The sequence below is a fragment of the Jaculus jaculus genome, chromosome 1 (assembly GCF_020740685.1).
Source record: "Jaculus jaculus isolate mJacJac1 chromosome 1, mJacJac1.mat.Y.cur, whole genome shotgun sequence".
Taxonomy (NCBI): domain Eukaryota; kingdom Metazoa; phylum Chordata; class Mammalia; order Rodentia; family Dipodidae; genus Jaculus; species Jaculus jaculus.
The window spans coordinates 150821340-150837565 of record NC_059102.1 but is presented as its reverse complement, the minus strand read 5'-3'; the positions used below and the strand labels follow the sequence as shown (position 1 = coordinate 150837565).

Here is a 16226-nt window from a genome sequence, read left to right as displayed (position 1 = left end):
TATGGCCAATGAGGAGGGCGTCTGGCCAGCTGGGGCTATGGAAACTCAAGCCCCTCTCTGGCCTTCAAAGAAAAAGCCAGTGTACTGCCAGGAGGGCCCTGATCACAAATTGGTGGCAGTGCCAACAAGAAAGCACAATGTGATCAGACACCTTCCCCGCACCAGCTCCCTGCCAGGTACAGGGCCCGGAGTTGGGGGACAAGCACCTCTCCCGCCACAAGCCTAAGCCTTCCTGAGAACCCGTACAGGGCGAGACACATAGCGATCAGGGAGAGATGTGTCAGCCAATGCACAGAAATAAGATGCCCTGATCAACATGAAACTCTCCAAAGCGACCTCAAGAGAAATCTGGCTCCTAGCAGAGCCAAAATCATGAAGTCTAAAGCTGGCCTCTCACCTATTCCTTTACATCCAAGCATAATTTATCCTGAGCCTGCCCATGAGAGCATGGTGCCCATTTGTCTTCTAACTTAGCACTTTCCTGTCCAAAATAACATGTAGATGAGACTCTTCCATCAAACCTGAATTCACCATGCCCTCACTTGCCCACAGCCATCTACTTACTAGCCCAGTTCTGTGCTCAAACGTTTTTTAAATTTCATACTTTCAAAAATTTGTCCATTTGTGAACATGTGCAAAAGGAGCAGAGAAGCCCTGAATATTCCACTCCTGATCCTGTTTTGTTTGGAGACAAGATCTTAATACGGTACCCAAGATGGCCTCAAACCCCTGGCTCAAGCCATCCTCCTGCTTCAGGTTCCCACGCTGCTAGGACCACAGGCATGTACCAGTCATCACACAGCCCCAAGTGCATTCACAAAGCCTCTCTGCCATCCTCCAAGTATTCAGCATGCCCCAACCCTATGCCGGGCAGGAACTCACATCTCGCATAGTAGTCTGGACGGCGGCTCTATCTGTGCTGCAGGCAGGCAGGTTGGCTGTTGCCCGGAGGATGGCATCTTTGTCTGGAGCCTTTTGCTCCTGTTTCTTCTGCAAAGAAAGTGACTAAGTCAGCAAGGAACACAGGAACACAAGGGGCAAGACTACAAAACTGAACACGCCTTGGCTGGGGAAAAAGCAGTAGCCTTCCAACTGTAACCGTGTTCCCCTGGACAGGGAGGATTCTGGAAAAACTCTGTGCACAGCCTCAGAAGCAAAAGCCCAACAAGACACTCAGGGCATGATCCTGCCTGCTATAAATCATGTAATGAGGACCTTCTGAGGGAACCGTGGCACAGAGCAACAGTCCTGCGGGGCTCCAGTGGGCTGGGAGAGAGACTTCCAGAGGAAGCACCTGCCATGGGGCCTAGAGGGCCAATGCATGCTGCCTGCGCACCTTCTGGGGCTTCATGAGCACAAGTGAAGGACAAGAACAGCAGAGACTGAGTACGGGGACAGGAGAGAAAAAAACAAATAGGCAGAGGCCAGAGCAGACTCCAGGACAACAGAAAGCACAGAAGACACAGGGAGGGACAGTGACAGGTTAATGTCAAGTACCTGCAGAACCCACCAGGACAAAGGTCACACCAACCCTCATAGAGACAGAGGACACCAGTACCACAGAAGGCAGGCACAAACTCTGGGAGACAGAGAGACACTCCTCCTGCACTGGCCTTGGCTAGCAGCTGCCCAGAGAAATGGAACCTGAGGGTCCAGAGTGGGGAACTACAGGCCAGCAAAGGAAGGAGGGAAGAGGGTCAGGAGACCCAGCTCCAGCTCTTCACATCAGCACACTGGCAGGACAGATGGGGCTGCAGGGTGGGAAAGAGACAAGACAGACGTGCCTCGGCCCCACAGTAAGCCTAGCTGCTGGCCATCCAAGCACAGTGCGCCAGAAAGCTAAAGGCCACTGAGAGTTAAGGACAGCTGAGGGTGTAAGAAAAGTTTTCACAATAAATGACAAAAAAACAAAAGAAGAGAAAAACACAAAAGCAGGATGAAGACAAAGCCAATAAGAGAATACCCCAGCAGAAGCAGCCAGGAGCTATACCCAGCAGAAATGAGCCATAGTGATATGGGCTTGAGCTAAAGCAGCCAAGTAAAAGGGCTGCAAACTGGCTAGAAAGATGGTCAAGGAAACTGAAGGGGCAGGCCTACCAGCCAGAGCTGCAAAAAAACTGGGGGGCTGCAGATAGGGCTCAGCAGTTAAGACACTTGCCTGCAAACAACCCACATCCAATTCTCTAGTAACCACATGGGGAGGTAGATACGTAAGGTGGTATATGTATTTAAAGTTTTGTTTGTGGTGACTAGAGGCCCTGGCATGCCCATTCTCCCCCATGCTCACTCACTCGCATTCTCTCTCTCCCTCCTTGCAAATAAACAAATAAATAAATAAAATATTTTAAAAATAAATAAAAAGTGGAGCCAGGGAGATGGCTCAGCAGTTAAAAGTTAAAGGTGCTTGCTTGCTTGCAAAGTCTGCCAGCCCAGGTTTAATTCCCCACTACCCATGTAAAGCCAGATTCACAAAGTGGCACATTCATCTGAAGTTCCTTTGTAGTAGAAGGAGGTCCTGGCATGCCCATTCATTCTCATTCTCTCTCTCTCAAATAAATAAATAAAAGCATTAAAAAAACTGGGCATGGTGACATATGCCTTTAATCCCAGCACTTGAGAGGCAGAAGTAGGAGGATCACCATGAGTTCAAGGCCACCCTGAGATTATATAGTGAATTCCACGTCAGCCTAGGCTAGAGTAAGACCCTACCTCTAAGAAAGAGGAAGGAAGGAAGGAAGGAAGGAAGGAAGGAAGGAGGGAGGGAGGGAGGGAGGGAGGGAGGGAGGGAGGGAGGGAGGGAAGGAAGGAAGGAAGGAAGGAAGGAAGGAAGGAAGGAAGGAAGGAAGGAAGGAAGGGGAAAAGAAAAAGGTGGATATGGTGGTATATGCTTTTTTTTTTCACTTTTTTTTGGTTTTTCGAGGTAGGGTCTCGGCTCTAGCCCAGGCTGACCTGGAATTCACTATGTAGTCTCAGGGTGGCCTTGAACTCATGGTGGTGCACGCCTTTAATACCAGCACTTGGGAGGCAGAGGTAGGAGGGACACTATGAATTTGAGGCCAGTCTGGGATAGATGACACTCTACTTAAAAAAATAAAATAAGGGCTGGAGAGATGGCTTAGCGGTTAAGCGCTTGCCTGTGAAGCCTAAGGACCCCGGTTCGAGGCTTGGTTCCCCAGGTCCCACGTTAGCCAGATGCACAAGGGGGCGCACACGTCTGGAGTTCGTTTGCAGAGGCTGGAAGCCCTGGCGCGCCCATTCTCTCTCTCTCTCTCCCTCTATCTGTCTTTCTCTCTGTGTCTGTCGCTCTCAAATAAATAAATAAATAAAATTTATTAAAAAAATAATAAAATAATAAAATAAAATAAAATAAAATAAAAAAATAAACCAGGGCTGGAGAGATGGCTTAGCAGTTAAGGCACTTGCCTGAAAAGCCAAAGGACCCAGGTTCAATTCTCCAGGACCCACGTAAACCAGATGCACAAGGGGGCACACGCATCTGGAGTTCATTTGCAGTGGCTGGAGGCCCTAGCGTGCCCATTCTCTTTCTCTCTCTGTGCCTATTTCTCTCTCTCAAATAAATAAACAATAAAAACAAACACACAGGGCTGGAGAGATGGCTTAGCGGTTAAGTGCTTGCCTGTGAAGCCTAAGGACCCTGGTTCGAGGCTCGGTTCCCCAGGTCCCACGTTAGCCAGATGCACAAGGGGGTGCACGCGTCTGGGGTTCGTTTGCAGAGGCTGGAAGCCCTGGCGCGCCCATTCTCTCTCTCTCCCTCTATCTGTCTTTCTCTCTGTGTCTGTCGCTCTCAAATAAATTAAAAATAAATAAATAATTTTAAAAAATAAAAAACAAACAAACACACACACACAGAGGAACACATCCTTACAAAAGATAGGATTCCTTCCAGTAAATGGGGATCAACCCCTACAAAATTCTGTTGCTGAGGTAAAGATGGAACTCTAGGAGCTGAGGCTGGCCCAGGGCTAAAAGCATTACTGCAGGGGATCAGTCCCGCCGCCACATGATTGTATCCTGTCAACTGTCTAAAAGAATGCAGTAACAAATTGTTCCCAGAGCCTCCAAAAAGGAATACTTAGGAGCCTGGGCACAGAGCCAGCTGCACCTGAGCTCACAAACAAACAAACTTGAGTAAGGGACAAGTGCTATGTCTGGGAGGTAGCCTGCAGGATTGTTCGGAGGCAACTGGGACCTAACACAGAACTTCAACCCAGAGAGAGAGGTAGGGAAGCCTGTCTTCACAGGAGGTGACAATACAGACAGATGGGGAGGCCAGAAGAATAGGGAAGAAAACTGCCCAGAATGGACACTATAGGCAATTTAATACATGTGACCATTGTCACAGGGCTAATTTTGTTGAAGAAAGGGAAAAGCTACTGATAAACCCATACAAAAAATAAATAAATAAATAAAATTACAAGGTGATTATTAACCTCAGGAGAAATAAGCATGGATGAAAAGATAATTTTTTTTTTAGTGTTGGGAATCAAGCCCAAGGCCTTGGATATACAAGACATGTGTTCTACCGCTGAGCTCAGCAGCCAGTCCTGACATAGTAATTTTAATATGCTTTGCTCATGGCAGAAAACAACACTTAGTAATAACAGTAATGGAACCACTGAAATTCACCCACCATTTGTATTTATCATTGAGGAAAGAAGGCTGGGAGGGGCAGACATATCCTTATCACTAAGAAGCCACAATCTCAAGTTGGTGATTCATGAAACAGCAATGTGTGCAGGGTATTTGGAAAGCAGAAAGAGAACTGCTAATGATGGCAGCTAAGAGAGTTATGAACAGGCTGGGTATGGCTCAGTGGCAGAGTCCTCCAGGCCAGAAGCCAATCATTTTTAGTAAGAGTGTAGAATTCTTGGGTTGGAGAGATAGCTTAGTGGTTCAGGCACTTGCCTGCAAAGCCAAAGGACTCAGGTTCAATTCCCCAAGACCCACGTAAGCCAGCTGCACAGGAGGTTCATGTGTCTGGAGTTCATTTGCAGTGGCTGAAGGTCTTAGCATGCCCATTTGCTCTCTCCCTCCCTCTCTCTCTTCTATCTCTCTGCCCACCTCTCTCTCAAATAGAAAAAAAAAAAAATTAAAAATTGTGGAATTCTCTAACTTTTTGTTTTAGTGTAGAGTCTCACTGTAGTCCAGGCTGACCTGGAACTCACACTGCAATTCCAGGCTGGCCTTGAACTCACACTCATCCTCCCAAGTGTTGGGATTAAAGGAATGTACCATCATTACTGGCTTTGTTTGTTTGTTTGTTTGTTTTTCAAGGTAGGGTCTCACTCTAGCCCAGGCTGACCTGGAATTCACTATGTAGTCTCAGGGTGTCCTCTAACTAACAGCAATCCAACTACCTCTGCCTCCTGAGTGCTGGGATTAAAGGCATGCACCACCACAGCTGGCTTTAACTCTTAATAGATATGTTATTTTGACTTCAAATATAATTCATGAGACCATGAAGTAACACCTTACAATGTTCGGCTTTGTGATCATATGGTAAAGAAAAGTCAAGCTTCCTGCCAGCTACCTGACCAGCTGCAGGGTTGTGGTCAGACCTAGTGTCTGTACTAGTTACAGGGCCTTTAAGTCTGATTGCCCACAGTTAGAACTGTAATCTGAGCTCTGATCAGCCTGACTCAGGACAGTGGAGGTAGGCCCAGATCTGTCTGCTGGAAATGGGTGAGGCACCCTGCCCATGTACTTGCCTGCTTGCACCCATGCCCACACCCATACCATGGCCAGGTGGCTGAAGATAAAGAGGGTGCAAAGCCTGAGCAAGATACTCAGTCCCAGAGGAGACCCTAAAATAGCTCATCTGCTATTAGGCCATGAGTCCAGCCCAAGAGTCGGCCTGCTCTTTCCTTGAGATAAACACAATTCCTGACATTTCAAGGGACAGGCAAGAAACTCCAGTCCCTTGACACAGGAGAAGCAGTGAAACAAAGGTGTCCGCCCTTTAAAACAGTGCTTCCCTAGAGGAGGAACAGGCACTCTGGTGTAAGAGCAGAGAAAGGTCACTGCAGAGCACCACTTGAAATGTGTGAGAACTTCTCAAAAGATGAGTTCCAGGGGCACCAGACAAAGAACAAACTGTGCAGTTTTCCTAAGGCCCCAAAGACAGAGAAGATTCAGGTCACAAACCAACCCCTAACATAGATTCCAAGATGTCCATCCCCGCTTTACAAGAAACAGGTAAAACCCAGCCCAAGCAGAGCGGCACATGGCTGAGCTTGCCAAACATTCTGTATGCCTTCTCCTGAGTTTCTGAGGAGGTCATATGGAAACTTTCCTACACTGCTCTGTCAAGAGAAGAGAAAGGACAGGACAGCACAGAAGTCAGGCTGGACATCGCACAGGGAGATGTTCTCACTGAAGACTGAGCCCTTGTGCTCCTCTGCTTCTCAATCATCACCAATGGCAGCTGTTCCAGGGCTGATAACCAATCAAGAGTAGACTGAGGGCTGAAGGGATGGCTTAGCAGTTAAGGCATTGGTCTGCAAAGCCAAAGGACCCAAGTTCAATTCCCCAGGACCCACATAAGCCAGATGCACATGGGGCACACACATCTGGAGTTTGTTTGCAGTGGCTGAAGCCCTGGAGCACCATTCTCCCTCCCTGTTTTCCTCCCTCTTCCTCTGTCAAATAAATATATAAAAATAAAATAAAATAAAAAGAATAGACTGAGGGCTACAGAGATGGCTTAGCGGTTAAGGCACTTGCCTGCAAAGCCTAAGGACCCAGGTTCAATTCCCCAGTACTCATGTAAGCCAGATGCACAAAGTGGTACATGCATCTGGTGTTCATTTGCACCTGTTCTCTCCCCCCTGTTTATAAATAAATTAAAAAATATATAAATAAAGAATAAGGCCAGGTGTGGTGGCAGACGCCTTTAATCCCAGCACCTGAGAGAAAGAGGTAGGAGGATCGCCATGAGTTCGAGGCCACCCTGAGACTACATAGCGATTCCAGGTCAGTTTAGGCTAGAGCAAAACCCTACCTTCAAGAGTGGCCAAACAGACTCAGCCATGATGAAAGTTCCTTCCAGCATGTATACTGTGGCGGGATAGGGTTGGGCTGGGGAAAGACTAATACAGAGCACTTCTTCAATTCCAAGTATAGGAGACTCTACTGGTTAAGAGTCCTGACTACAAACTGAAACTTACCTTTTCTTCTGCTGAGACCTCAGCCATCTTAGGCAGTGGAGACGGAGCACGCTTTTTTATCAACAAAAGGACATCTAGAAAAAATAAGTTGTATCTAGGAAGCCAGTGACAAATTCATAGCCATTAATGACATAAATGCTTAATACTCAAGACAGAAAAGCATAGGTTCCATTTGGGCCCCACCAAACCAGACCCACTCTCCTCAGCTTTGGGGTAGCTGTGGGTTGCCATGGGTAACCAGTGACCAGAGGCTGGCACAGCTCAGCCCTGAAAGCCACACAAGAGCACTGGTGAACATCTTGTAAATTCTGTTTTCAAGGCTCAGTTCTAACCACCTGTGAAGCTGGAGAGCTTGGTCAGCAGAGCCTCAGAGACAGCAACCCGAGGCATGGCCCATCCACAATTCAAGCTGGGGGATCACCTCCCACCCAGTTTTGGACTTTGATCATACTCAGTGGAAGTCTGTGAGCAATACTTCCTTATTCTCAATGTAAGGAGTCCAACTTGAAGTCATCATTTAAATGACATATGAAAAACTGAGGCCCTGAGCAGGGTGTGGTGATGCATGCCTTTAATCCCAGCACTTGGGAGGCAGAGGTAGGAGGATCGCTGTGAGTTCAAGGCCACCCTGAGACTACAGAGTGAATTCCAGGGCAGCCTGGACTAGAGTGAGACCCTACCTCAGAAAAAAAACAACTGAGGTCCAACCAGTGCCTCCAGACATAAAACTATAAGCGATAAAAGTGGATGTGAACTAACAAAAACATCTCGCTCAGTGCCTGAAAAAGTACCTCCAATGATCACTTCCAATCCCACCTAAAACCCACTCAAGCTCCAGGATCTAGTTTTGCTTTGAAACAGGATTAAAAATAAAGTCTAGGACCTCTTAGCAGTTCAGGTACTTGCCTGCAAAGCCAAGGACCTCGGTTCGATTTTCCAGGTCCCATGTAAGCCAGATGCACAAGGGGTGCATGCATCTGGAGTTCATTTGCAGTGGCTGGAGGCCCTGGCATGCCCATTCTCTCTCTTTCTCTGTGTCTAATAAATAAATTATACACACACACACACACACACACACACACACACACACACACACCCGTGGGCTGGAGAGATAGCTGCTCGCCTGCAAAGCCTAAGGACCCAGGTTCAATTCTCTAGGTCCCACATAAGCCAAATGCACAAGGTGGTGCATGTGTCTAGAATTCAGAGACTAGAGGCCCTGGCACACCCATTCATTCTCTCGCCCCCAACCCCCCATCTCAAATAAAAAATTTTAAAAAATAAAGTATACATTTGGCTTCTCAGATGTCTGCTGCCTGCTCAGTTTGTGTTTCTACTATTGTTCACAGGACTGTGCGATACACACTTAATACAGGAAAAACAGAACAGTCAACCTGGCTCTCCTACACATGTCTAGTCGACAGGCACCATACCAGTGGTACCGGGGTCCAATGTCCCTGTGGACACTGCCCCCAAAGCTCACCTTACCTTGGTCCTGAATGTTCTCATCCAAGATGGTTTTGGTGTCAGTCAGCACCCTCTCTGAAGCAGCATGTATTAACTTATGGTGGGTCACACTCTTGGGGTCTTCTAAGTTCCCATGGGCACACTAGGGGAAGAATCAAGCCATAAATCTCTAGGTAGAAAGAAAGCTGTGGTGGTAACACAGAACCCAATATTCCAAGACATGTCTGGACTCACTGGGCTTTCTCAGTAGCCAAGGTGTTAAAGCACAGGCAACACCAAAAAATCCCCTCAAGTGACAGAAGCCCAGTGCAATGTCACCAAGCCTGATCCCCCAAGCCATCGAGCTTATCACTTGCCCACTGTGGATTGCTGAAGTGGCTCAGAGCTGGAGCGCACGGGACCTGCCGATACAGCAGCTGCAACTCAAGCTGCTTACGCTTAGAAAGAGGGAGAGTGACTTCGGATAAAAACAGGTCCCTGATGCCGGGCGTGGTGGTGCACGCCTTTAATCCCAGCACTTGGGAGGCAGAGGTAGGAGGATTGCCGTGAGTTCGAGACCACCCTGAGACTACATAGTTAATTCCAGGTCTCCAGGTCAGCCTGGGCTAGAGTGAGACCCTACCTCGAAAAACCAAAAAAAAAAAAAAAAAAAAAAAAACAGGTCCCTGGTCTCTTGATCACACGGAGACCCAGGTGTTTTGTGCATACGATTTTCCTCCTTCCACACACACACAGAAGGAAGCAGAGGCAGCAAAGAAAGAGGACCAATTCCTGGTGCTGAGGAGTTCACTGGGCAACCAGAGTCCCCAGAAGAGCACTGAACACAGATAGCCTCAGCTTACCTCTACCCCAGCCCAAGAGACAACCACACTCCAGGTATAGCTTACAGGAGATCCAGGGACACACAGCAGTGTCCAAGTCCACAGGGCCCTGGAAACCCAGTATCAGGGCAGGGAGGAGGGGACTGGAAGGCAGCCCACCCGAGGCACTGAGCGCAACCCCAGCAACAGGCACTAGGTGGCCAGCCAAGCCACTGGGATGGCTATGGGCTTCACACAGCAAGAGGAACCATAAGTGGACGGTCCCTCCAATCTTGTACTTATCACCTAGAGACCCCACCCACCACAGGCTGTGGGCAGGGGCCCAGCAGGCATCACTTATTATCTCAGCCAGGCTCCTCACGCTGCAAACAGCACACAGACATCCAGAGCACACACACACACATCTCCAGATGACAGAAGTCCTGCTTGCCTCTGGACCGCACCTATCACCTGACTGCCAAATAGACAGACAGCAAGACAGTGCTGACGGTGCCACACAGTGAGGACAGAAACTTGTGCCTGTGTTTGTGCGTCACACATGCTCACCTGAGTCTGTCCTCCAGCACCACACAGTCCCACAAGCCACCATCACACAAGGGTCACCTAGTGAGTTATGGCCTCTCCCCACAGCCAGAACTTTGGGTAGGAAGAGTGGGTGGAAGGTGTTCACTTCAGAAAAGACAAACAGGGTCAGAACCCCCCCCCCCCACTCAGAACAGGGTCAGACAGTACAATTATTTTTTTTTCCTTTTATATTTATTTACTCATGAGAGAGAAAGAATGCATGAATGGGCATGCCAGGGCCTCCTGCCACTGTAAACGAACTCTAAATTTTGTGCATTTGGCTCTATATGGCTCTACATGGATACTAGGAAATCAAACCCAAGCCATCAGGCTGTGCAAACAACCATCCTTAACCACTGATCCATCTCCCCAGCCCACAACTATTTTCTTATTCCTACAAGTTCCCTGGAGTTAGATGGCAGAATTATCTACAGATCAGAAAAGGAAGAAGCCCAGAAACCAGGTGAGACAGCTCCCTGGTATGTTCTAGAACCTGATAGGGGCTGGGACACAGCTGGCTTGGAAGGCTGTGTCTCCATTCCAGGATGCTTAGGGCACAGGATGGACACTCGGGGCCCAGGGTCCTCCAGGCCTTCCTGGGTATGTTGGAAGGCAAACTTTCTCACCAAGGCTCTGAAACAATAGCTGATGACCAGCCAAGAAGAAGAAACTGTAGCATGTGCTTCCCTCTGGACACTGGCATTTAAGAGCAACTAGAATTTTCCATCTGTCTCAGATTGCAAACAGCTTTTTAAAAAGAGACCATGAAGACTTCAGAAGTCAACATACATTCAGATAAAACTGTCAAGGCCAAGGGGCATGTAAGGTGGACTCCAGCTCATAACAAGCTACTCTCATTACTGTGACCGAGCAGAGAACCAAAACTTTCCTTGAAGCTGGCAACAGGTCTATGTGACTGTTAATATCAAATGTCAATTTATTTTAAAAAATATTCTTATTGGGGCTGGAGAGATGGCTTAGCAGTTAAGGTACTTGCCTGCAAAGCCAAAGGACCCAGGTTCAATTTCCCAGGATGCACATAAGCCAGATGCATAAGGTGACACATGCATACAGAGTTTGTCTGCAGTGACTGGAGGCCCTGGCATGTCCATTCTTTCTATCTAACCCCCCCCCCCGCCTCTTTCTCTCAAATAAATAAATAAAAATAAAATTATTTTTAAAATATTTTTATTTACTTATGACTAGAGAAACAGAATGAGCATGCCAGGGCCTCTTGCCACTGCAAACAAACTCCAGCCACATGCACCACTTTGGGCATCTGGTTTTACATGGATAGTAGTAAATCAAACCTTGGCCAACCTAGATAGGCTTTGCAAGCAAGTGTCTTTAAATGCTGAGGCACCTCCCTAGTCCCTTAAATGTCAATTTATTTGGATTAAGAAAGACCCAGGACGTGGAGGCTGGAGAGATGGTTCAACTGCTAAAGGTGCGTATTTGCAAAGCCTAACAACCTTGGTTAAATTCCCTAATACCCATGTAAATCCAGATGTACAAAGTGGTACATGCATCTGGAGTTCATTTGGAGCAATAAGAGGCCCTGAGGTGCCTATTCATATTCACATTCATATTCTTTCTCTCTCCTTGCAAATAAATTTTTTTTAAAAAAAAAGACCCAGGGAAGCTGGGATGAAAGCTCAGTGTGGTTAAAGGCATTTGCTTTTAAAGCCTGCCAAGCCTACTGATCTAGGTTTAATTCCCTATGTTAGCCACCCATGCAAAGCCAGATGGACATTCATTTGCAGGGGCAAAAGACCCTAGGCCATTCATTCATACATACATAAACACACACACATGCAAGCAAAGATAAAGAGAAAGAGAATGGGCATGCCAGGGCTTCTTGCCACTACAAACAAACTATATATGTGTGTGTCAATTTGTGCATCTGGCTTTAGATGGAACTGGAGAATCAAACCCGGTCCACGAGGCATTGCAAATAAGAGCCTTTAGTTGATGAGCCAACTCTCCAGCCCTAACAATTTTTTTTAATTTTTAATTTATATTTTATCAATTTGAGAGCAACAGACAGAGAGAAAGAGGCAGAGAGAGAGAGAATGGGCGCACCAGGGCCTCCAGCCACTGCAGACGAACTCCAGACACATGTGCCCCCTTGTGCATCTGGCTAACGTGGGTCCTGGGGAATCAAGCCTCGAACTGGGGTCCTTAGGCTTCACAGGTGAGCGCTTAACCGCTAAGCCATCTCTCTAGCCCAAGCCCTAACAATTTTTGTTTTTGTTTTTGTTTTTCAATGTTAAGGTCTCTCTGTTGCCCAAGCTGACTTGGAATTCACTATATAGTCTCACAGTGGCCTCAAACACAAGGGGATCCTCCTACCTCTACCTCCCTGTGTGCTGGGATTAAAGGCATGCATCACCATGCCTGGCTCCCCAATAAATTCTTTTTAAAAAAAGAAATAAAGACCTAGGGCATTAATAAGACACATCTTTGGGTGTATCTGTGAGGGCTTTTCCAGGGAAAATTAATTCAGAAAAGAAGACCCACCCTGAATGTTGGTGGCACCATCCCATGAGCAGGGAATTCAGACTGAGTACAAAGGAGAAAGTGAGCTGAGAACCAGCATTAACCCTCCTGATCCAATGAGATGTGAGCATGCAGCCTCAAACTGGAGCCACCTGCTACCATGCCTTTCCAGCCATAATGGACTGTGTCCTGTCAAACCATGAACCAAAACCAAGCTTTCTTCCCTTAAGTTGCTTTTGTCTGGTATTTAGCCATAGTTCCCAAAATTCAGCTTCCAAAAATGTTGAGTGGGCTGCTATGTAAGTCTAAGATATTCAACTAATCCTAGAAGATTTGTCAAGCTCAGAGTATAGTTTATGAAACACAATTTAAAAAAAAAAATCCTCAAAAAACCTGTACCTGCAACACAAGCCCTCATACCATGCATCACAACGGCTGTGTCCACACAAGCTGCACCTCATGCACACCCGAGAAGAGCAAGACCTCAACTTCTGCTCATGCCTGACACCATCTGTCAGGTGAAGACGACAGGACCTGGAACATTTTAGCAGCCACATCAGCAAGTCCTGTGTTCCATCCTGGCACTTTACACTACAGAAAAATGCTACCATAGCACGGGTCTAATTTGCTCATCACCACTAATACCATTTCGAGAGTTTACTGTGTCCCCTTCTCAGTCCTGGCCGGGCAATGGAGACTGGAGAGCGCCATGGTGAGCCCTCCTTGGATAAAACAATAAAGGGAAAAGCAAAAACAGAAACCCATTTCCTTAAGAATTGTAACAGTCAACTCCTTCTTAACATAGTAGTATGCTCCCAGGGAAAAAAAAATGCCCACATCATCCACTCCTCTCAAGGTAGAGGGGAAAGAGAAAGAAAAATAAATAAATAACCCCAGCTCAAGTGTGCATGGGAGTAATGGGGAAGGAGGACTCAAGCCAAGGCACACAGCAATGCAGTATAAGGGGACGGGTTTCCAGGGAGACGGTCAGGTACAGCTTGAAAATGCTTTTTTCTAACTAATGCATTCTAACTGCCTGAGAGACCAACGGTCATGAAAGTGAGGACCTTTTCTGATGGCTCAGTTCTCCATCCCATACTTTTTAAAATTATTTATTTATTTATTCATTTGAGAGAAAGAGGGGGAGGGATGGGGGGAGAAAACTGGTGCACCAGGGCCTCTAGCCACTGCAACAAACTCCAGATGCATGTACCGCCTAGCGCATCTGGCTTTACATGGGTACTGGAGACCTGGGTCCTTTGGCTTTGCAGGCAAGCGCCTTAACTGCAGAGGCATCTCTCAGCCCTCCATTCCATAATTTATGTCAGTTCTTATACCGTGAAATTGCCCTGCTGATTAGATCCTCCACACCTAAAGAGACTGCAGAGTGGAATAAAATCTCAACTTAAAGAAGGATAATGACAAAAACCATGTATATATCCCATATGATACAACCGCAATACTGACTGGAAAAAGTAATTAGCATCATATCACAGTTGCCTGCCTAATTAACCTCACTGCTTCTGAAATTTATTAGTAAGCATCTGTGGATTATTTCCTGCTCCCACCATAAATACCAAGATGATTATGTAAATCAATATATTACCGAGTCAAACAGAATGCCACACAGATGCAGGGGACATCCTGTGTCAATGCGGTTTTGGGGCTGACAACACATTTTCATTTATTCCCTTAATCCTCAGGCTGATTTTGGGAACCACTCTGAGCCAGAGGAGCCCAGCTCAGGAGTTAGGGACACAGTCCGTGATCAAACAAACGCCAATGCCTGACTCTAACAGTCTGAATGCCCACAGAGACCCCAGCCTTTCAGTGTGTGCTGCCCAGTGCTTTTCCACATATAGCAAGATCCCATGGACTGGTTCAGAAGAGAAAACATGGTCAAAAACACACCCGTCCTTGAGTATCCTTGAGAAGAACCAGAGGCCAAAGCCTCAATTACGCGTGTCCAGCGTGTTGCAGAAAGGGGCTTGCACCGTCTCCCACGCCTGTCTGCCAGTTACAGAGTGACTCCACAGAAGCAACCCTTGGGGGAAAGGAAAAGTACCCTCTACAAACAGTTGCAACAATAACTAGATGTGTGTCTTTAGAGGCAACATGTCTCATCTTAACAGTCTGAACCCTATAGATACCTTAAGTTTTCACAAGCAGTCCCCACCATAAAGCTGTGGCTATCTGTAACCCAAATTCTGACAGGAAAACATGACATCATGTCAAGTTCAGTGCTTCCCTAAGCCACCCAGTCTGACAGATATATCTTTCCCACCTGACCTGAGTAGAGGGCGTCAAGAACTGGCTTCAAGAAATACTGGCCCAGAACTAATTATACAAGGTGCATTTCATGCTAATAAACTTCAACAAGTTTCACTCTCTCAGGGAGGAGACCCTCGTCCTTCCCACTCAATCAACTGTTGTCCCATCAGAAAAGCAGAGAGGCCCGAGGAGTTGTCTCACCGTGGCACTATTTTAAGTGACTCCAGCTAAGAGCCAAGCCCTTCTGCAGAAAAGGGGCAAAGACGCCTCTTAACCAAGGGACCTGTAATTTACTTCTCAGCTCTTGGGGCAAACGACTGAAAAACAAAAAAACTTCATGCCAACAGCAAACAATCTCAAATGCTGGAACACTATGAGCCTTTACCTTCGCCTCTCCCAGCCTCCGTTTCCCCATGTTCCCATCTCCCAAGGTAGCTGTAGAAATTAAATGAGGGCGGCTGGCAAGCTGGGCTCACAGAAGGCTGCGTAAGTTTGCGGGTCGGAGGGGGTATTGTAAAAAAAAAAAAAAAAAAAGTAATAATAAAGGGGTCTGAGGCGCTGCCTCTGGGCAGAGAGAGGCCCTTGGGGGAAGGGGGCTGCGGGCAGCACGGCGGGCACCGGGCTTCCCAGGGCGAAGACACGAAGGGGTCAGGCAGGGGTGTGGATCACGACGGGAGTCGAGGACTGGGACGGAGATTGGGACGGTGGATCCCAGGCAGAGGTCCGGAATGGAAGCCGGGGTCCTAAGCGGGGGCTCTCGGTGGTGGGAGGGAAGGGGCCCCACGGCCTTACGTGCTTGAGGCAGCGCTCCTTGAGCTTCTCCACCGAGGTGTCCTCGGTCGTCTCCTCCAGCCACTCGGTGCCATCGGCCGCGCAGATGTGTAGCCGAAGCACCTTGCCCGCGAAGATCTTCTCCTCCTGCACGAACATCGCGCCGCCGCCGCCGCCGCCCGGGCCTGCGCCCGCCGCCCGAACCCGTGAAGGTCACCGCGGCGGGCGGGGCGGGGCGGGGCTGGGTCGCCGCGCGCTCCTTCGCTGGGCCGCCGCCGCCGCCCCGCCCCGGCTCCGGTCGACCCGACCGCCCGTCACTCGCCCGCGGCTTGAGCGGTTCTCCCCCGCCCTCCCCCAACCTAGCTGCCGCCACCGCCGCCGGGGGCGCGCTGTCGTCGCCGCTCAGGAAGTGCGTAACGGGCGCCCAAGGGGCATGCCGGGAAATGTGGTTCTCTGGTAGGAGCTCCGCTTCCGTGGCCGCGCAGGAAGTACGTGACGGAGAGCCCAGCGGTACGCCGGGAGTTGTAGTTCCCTCGTGGACTCCGGGCCGCTGTGCCGGAAGTGCCCGTGGGCACGCTACCTGCTCGCGTGGAGTTGTAGTTCTTCGGCCTTGCGTTGCTTCCCACACCTCTAGCCGTATGGGACG

At 48.3% G+C, this 16226-nt stretch overlaps 1 protein-coding gene across 1 annotated transcript in view; it reads right to left on the bottom strand.

Annotated features, from left to right (window-relative positions):
* The window catches only part of Ubac1 (UBA domain containing 1), a 31274-nt gene extending 15498 nt beyond the window's left edge, over nt 1-15776 (bottom strand). Inside the window, exons 1-4 of the mRNA XM_004654087.2 lie at nt 15602-15776; nt 8676-8796; nt 7188-7261; nt 883-990 (exon numbers count right to left, since the gene is read on the bottom strand). Coding sequence (XP_004654144.2) covers nt 883-990; nt 7188-7261; nt 8676-8796; nt 15602-15739 — 441 coding nt within the window. The 5' untranslated portion in view covers nt 15740-15776. The remainder of the gene's footprint in view (nt 1-882; nt 991-7187; nt 7262-8675; nt 8797-15601) is intronic.
* Between the last annotated feature and the right edge of the window lie 450 nt (nt 15777-16226).